Source organism: Odontomachus brunneus, unplaced genomic scaffold (genome assembly GCF_010583005.1).
Source record: "Odontomachus brunneus isolate Ranch 3 - 2012 unplaced genomic scaffold, Obru_v1 Obru_scaffold_002, whole genome shotgun sequence".
In the NCBI taxonomy this organism is placed as follows: domain Eukaryota; kingdom Metazoa; phylum Arthropoda; class Insecta; order Hymenoptera; family Formicidae; genus Odontomachus; species Odontomachus brunneus.
In genome coordinates, this window is record NW_022639452.1 from 2640045 (window position 1) to 2645995 (window position 5951).

The following is a 5951-nucleotide window of genomic DNA, read 5'->3' on the forward strand; positions in this document are numbered from 1 at the left end:
GGGGGGGGGGGGGGGGGGGGGGGGGGGGAGGAAGGGACACGTCGTCTCGTCATGACTGCGAGAGCATCGCTCGTGACGCACGTCGTTGTAAATTAAAACGGCGGATACGTACAATGAGCGGCGCGGCTCGTAAATGGAGGTTTATGTATTCCGAGGGATTGTAAACGAAGGCGGATAAAAATCTGCGTACGCCGCGCTCATAGCGCGAAAGCTCACACAGCCTAGTAGATTACACGAGTGAATGACGTTATCTGCCATCGTAAAAATTCTTCGACACGCTCTTATCGTTTTTCTCTCCCTACCCCTCTTCCATCCCTCCCTCCCCTCTCTCTCTCTCTCTCTTTCACTCTCCCCCTCTTCCCTCTCTGTCTCTCCCTCTCCCTTTCTCTCGGTGCTTCTGGATGCTGAAGCGGAACCGTGCGGCGAACGTTCTCGGGGAATTCAGCGTATATTCTTGAATTTCTAACGCACAATTTACGCCGACGAAATAAACGTAATCGGACGTATCTTGGTTACCAGCTGTGAATTACAATCATCAAAAGTCACGATGCTCGCGTAAAAATATCTTGAGCTTTAAGGAGTTCATTCAACAAGTTTATTAGATATGTACAAGACGCCAGGACGTTCAAGGAGCGTATTTTCGGTGGCGCATCAAAAATTCATAAATTCATTTTTGTATGACTATTACGAAATTTATATGATAAATGCTAATTTGAAATTAATTTCGTGATACTACTCTGCCATGTTTCTTTTATGCCGCGTTTCCTAATATGTACTATTTGTAATAGTAAGTTTTTATTTAGATAGTATTGATTTTTAGTTACACTGGAACAATAGTCATCTATTTTCTATTGTAAGGTTATAATTCTTCTAATATAAGGTACAAAATTGCGATATTTAGTATCAAATACTTCATGAGTGATGCAGAAAAATCGCACGAAACGCGAATGCGTTTTATTGCGATAAGTATGAAATTTCTATAATATATAACTTGAAGCATTTTTTTGGTTTGAGTGAATCAACTTTTTCTTGATCCGAAGTTATCGGCGAGCGAGTTATAAGCGACCGAACACCTCGTCTCAGCTCGTGATCGGTCAATCGTCGTTCAGAGAGTACCGCCGGCAATCATCGACGTTAGACGCGCTGCTGTATTGGTTACGGTAAATTGATTCGTAATTTGGCGCGTAATAACGAAATAAACTGCCGGTTATCGCGTCGTATTTTTATATAGACTGGATGGAGGGAGATTAAAGTCGATTTAGAAGCGTGACACGCGAATTGCAGAAAGAAGGACGTGGCGAAGCGCATTATACGTGAAACGCGGCATCGACGGCCCAGGTAGAAACGGGACAGAAGTAGAAGGAGGAGGAGGAGGAGTGGAAGGAGGATGGGGAGGATCGTCGAATATCTACTGCGAGTAATAACGATGTGAAAGGGTGCATAGAGGAGCGCGTAATACTAGACACTGGCAGCACTCGAGCGACTCATTAGAGGCTTTGCATATGGTGGCGTCAACCTCGAAAGGTTAACCAATATTGGCAGAACGCGCGTAATTACGTTCTCCAACCTCGTATAACCGTGTATATATAGCTTCAATAGTTACGCCCGGGTTCGGATGTGCAAACGTTTCCTACCGACCGACCAGCCAATCTACGTATCTCTCTCTCTCTCTCTCCTCTCTCACCCCTTGCTCTGTCTCTATCTCTCTGTCTATCTCTCTGTTTCTCGCACAAGTACGTATAGCTTACGAGCGCGTCTGCTCCATAGTGCCGCCGACAAGACCCGCCCCCTGCACTCGCGATCGCTGCATTCTACGATGGGCCGATGTGCTGCCTGCGTCTAATCATCGATTTTGCAGCTCTGAAGATAGGGTTAGAGAATTCGGAAGGATGCAGGCGTTATTTTTGACGGTCAGGTGGCAATACGGAGCTTTGATCTGATTGTTTGGTGGCAATATTGTTTTGACAATTTTGATTCCAAGTTACGACATGGCAGAGTTTCTCGTTCAAATTGGCGTGTTGGACGACCTCGAATAATATTTCACGGAGAGTGCACCATCAGGGGTAGCTTCTACAACGACGTGTTTGATTCTGCACGATTTATCAAAGCACGAGATGTCAGGGTGATCTTTTTGCTACGTCGGCCGACAAAGCGCAACTCTCACGTGTGCCCTATACGTCAGCGTGCCATTTTTCCAGAATCGCACCGGTTCGCAGGCGTCTTTCCCCGGACAACTGTCACAGGAGAAGAGAATGAGTAACCGGTTACGGGAAATCAAAGGCGATTCCTAGTGGAGAAAAAGGCCGCGCATTTCTATGATCCCAAGCATAGTCAATGCCTGTAAGCGATCGTCGCGACAGAAAAAGCGGTATCTCCCGATAGGGTGAAAATTAAGTTAGTAGCAGCCCACATTCGCTGACACGGTGTCCTATCTTTCAGCGGGTGAAAAACGCGACGGCGTTCAGCTCGCAGTGGCTTTGTCGAGAGAGTACGATCGGAATTGATCTGTAAAAGTTCCCGATCCACAAATAGAGGTGCAAAAACTTTCGCGTTAATGCGTCGTTATCGGTAATCGACGACTGTGATCGAATCTCTATTGACAATTTAAGCATTTGCGGTACGTATTATTATGTCTTATCGCGCGGAGAACAAGAATATACACACTCCTCATTCATCATCCAATAATAACCAACAGAATGTTAAGGCTCGACGACGCGAACGGAGGAAAAACGGAGAGAGGAAACTCCATCAATTTGCGCAAAGGCAGGAAAAAAGAGAGACACCCCCAAGTGCCCCCAAAGGAACCCTTTTGCGGGGCTCGCCCGGTAACGACGTATTTCTCATTTCCTGTAATCAGAGCGTTCGCGTCGGAGCGTCCCAATCGAGTCGCTTCAATTTACACCCTCCACCCTCGCGCGCACACGACCACCCACCCTTCCTTGTGTCGCCATACAACAGTCCGCAACTTTCAACACCGCCGCCGCCGCCGCCGGTAAAACAATAGCGGCCCGACGGCGTTGAAAGTGACGGGCACGTAACCCGTTAAAGGGAAGAGAGCGACGACCGGCTGGAGAGATGAGAGGGAGAAGAGAACGAGAGAGGGCCGTCGTATTATTAAGCAAGTAAATTAATAGAGGCTTGTCCGGGAGTGGCGAGAGAACGAGACACAGAGAGAGAGAGAAAGAGAAACTGAGAGGGCAAGTGAGGGAGAGAGGAGACGGGAGAGAGAAAGCGGAGAATAAGGGCGCTGAATTCCACGATAAACAATGCCTACCGTCGGAGTTTCTCTGGTAGGCGCCGCCGCCGTCGCCGTTGAGCACATGCAAGCTCTATAACCCGAAGGGGTGGTTCCGAAGAGGGAGGGGAAAAGCCTCCCGTTGCGTGAGTCACAGCGAGCGCGCCTCTGCCTATGCGTGAACGTCGAGGCATGAATGTACGCGTGTGTATATGTGCGCGTGAATGCGTGTGTGTATATGTGTGTTCGCCAGGCGGACACGAGGGTTGCTAAGCGAAGCAAGTAAAGCACCTGTGGGAGCCGACTCGTTCGGAGGATACGGAGGTGGCCGGGGAAGTAGTCGAAAGGGAGTAGAGACGGACGCGGGGAGAGTGTACGTGCGAGGAGAACACGCGGGAGGGATGGGCAAACGGGGGTGGCAAGGAAGAGGGAGAGACAGAGAGAAAGAGAGGGCTTTACAGTCATAGAAGGAAGAAGACGCAGAGAGAAGAACGGAGTCGAGAGTAGAGTAGAGTGGAGTAGAGCAGAGCAGAGCAGAGCACAGAGCAGAGCAGAGAGAGGCCTGGCAAACGGGCGAGCCAACCCCGGGGAGGAAGCCAATCAATAAACTCACTCACTCGCTCTCCTACGGAGAGAGACCTACTGCTCTCCCTACGCTCGCGATGTGGCGATACGTGTGTTTGCGCGCGGGCGCGCGCGCACGCCCGCCCGCCCGCTCACCCGCGCGCGTACGCGGTGTAGCTGTGTGCACGTGTGCGCGGGTGTGTGCACGTGTAGAATATACGTCCAACCTGGAAGCCTCCATTATATACGCCCACTCGGCTGCCTACAGCCATTTTGTAGCCGTCCGCTGTGTTTGGCCTAACTCGAGCGAGCCGGTGAACCTTCAACCCTCTCGACAGAATTCGGAAATCGCGACAACCGCCGAATGACCGAATGCCGGGTCGATCGATGACGATTATCCGTTGTCTCCGAAATCGCAAGTGCGTCCCTGCGCGGCGAGCTGGATGTATCTGCTTGTATCTCTCGCGATATTAGATGTATCAAATGATTGTCGAGATCAGAGAGGAATATTCGACGTGTCAAACACACCGTATGAAGGAATCAGATATTATCTCGGGACTAAGGGCGATTTTCATCGACCTCCAGGAGCCACGCGACTTGTCTCTTTCTTTGTCGATGCGATACTACCGATGCAATTTAAACAATGAGCACGCCTCGATAAGCGGCGGGCTTCTCTCCAGGTGTGCGAACGAGGGAGAGATATTACGAATTCGCGATAACGATAACCGTCGTCGCGCGGAAACGCTTCTGGCGGAATATACGTCGCGGCGAATACGCGATCGTGACTCTTGCTTTAATGGCAGCGCGTGGGGGTAGGTAACGCAGACCAGGGAGACCGTCGTCGAGGGGAAAGGCGGTGTCCCGGTGTTCTCTCTCTCTCTCTCTCTCTCTCTCTTTCTCTCTTTCTCTCTCTCTCTCCCTCTCCCGGTGGTGGTTTAATCTAATGGAGCCGAGAGACCATGAAACCTGGCGATAAACTTACCCGTAGGCGGCCAGGGCTGAATCGTAAGGGTAGTAACCCGCGGGGGCAGGTTGAAGGGCGGCCGTACCCCAGGCAGCACCCATGTCCGGCGTCATGCCCATCCCCGTCGCGTCCTTCAGTCCGTACGGATTACCCTGTAAGAGCACCGTGTATGATAAGCGTTAATTTATTTCGCACATCGTCGCGTCACGCGCGCATTATTTCTCCGAGACTGCGAGTGCGCGGGGGTGCGCGGACTTCGAAGGGTGCAACACGTCGCTACGACGTGAAGTCGACCCGAGATGCTTTCATTGGAGAAAATTGCGAAGGCAAATTACAACGGCGCTCATCTTGCCGCTTCGAAGTCACCTCGGAATCATCTCCGGCGAATCGGTCGGACGATATTGACGATGATCCGTCAAATTCTTGCTGACAGACCGGAACGACAATGAATCGCGCCGACCGTATAAATATTTGTATGACCTAAACAGCGGGCGGTTTGTAACCCTAAGAAGATTATAGGCGCGCGATAAACGCCCCTGAAAGAAGCCTTTCAGGCGTCCTTTGCTCTCGTCTCGGGTTATCCTGCGACGGGCTGAGAGAGAGAGAGAGAGAGAGAGAGGAAGAAAGAGAGAGGGAGGGAGAGAGGGAAAGAGAGAGGAGGCGGTGGAAAAAGGCCGCGGTTTAACCGGAGGTATCTCTAAAACATTGTTACGAACAGACGTCAGTTAGTCGGCATATTAATACGCGGTGTCGTGAAGAAACGCGTCACCGTAAAAGAGAAGTTGCGGAAGAGCGGGAGGGAAAAAGGAGAGAGAAAAAAGTGGAGAGAGGAGCGCAGGTGAGAAGAGGGAAGAAACGCGCGGCGGCGGCGGTAAGTTGTGTGGCTAATGGTAGCACAATGGGGGATATTATTAGTGCAGCGGCTTAGAAGTGGCCTTTGGCGCCACGGAGTTTCGTGTTACAACTACTAGTCGTAGTCTATGTCGTCATCGTCTTCGTCATCATCGTCGTCGTCGTCGTTGTCGGCGTCCTCGTAGTCTGATTCTTAATTCCCCGCTCGGCTACCCTTCGTTTCGATTTTTGGAGGCCCTTACGAGTGTCCTTGGCCTTCCTCTCTCTCCCTCCCCCCCTCTCTCTCTCTTTCTCTCTCTCTCTCTCTCTCTCTCTCTCTCTCTCTCTCTCTCTCTC

The 5951-nt window shown here is 50.9% G+C and overlaps 1 protein-coding gene and 1 long non-coding RNA gene across 8 annotated transcripts in view; one reads left to right on the top strand and one right to left on the bottom strand.

The window, feature by feature from the left end:
- Window positions 1-5951, top strand: part of LOC116841994 — a 229208-nt gene that overhangs the window by 171921 nt on the left and 51336 nt on the right. The window lies entirely within an intron of this gene.
- The window catches only part of LOC116841890 (homeobox protein caupolican-like), an 86292-nt gene that overhangs the window by 25049 nt on the left and 55292 nt on the right, over window positions 1-5951 (bottom strand). For all 7 annotated transcript variants that reach the window (XM_032810393.1, XM_032810380.1, XM_032810352.1 and 4 more), the window contains one exon: window positions 4782-4915. In XM_032810393.1, coding sequence (XP_032666284.1) covers window positions 4782-4915 — 134 coding nt within the window. The remainder of the gene's footprint in view (window positions 1-4781; window positions 4916-5951) is intronic.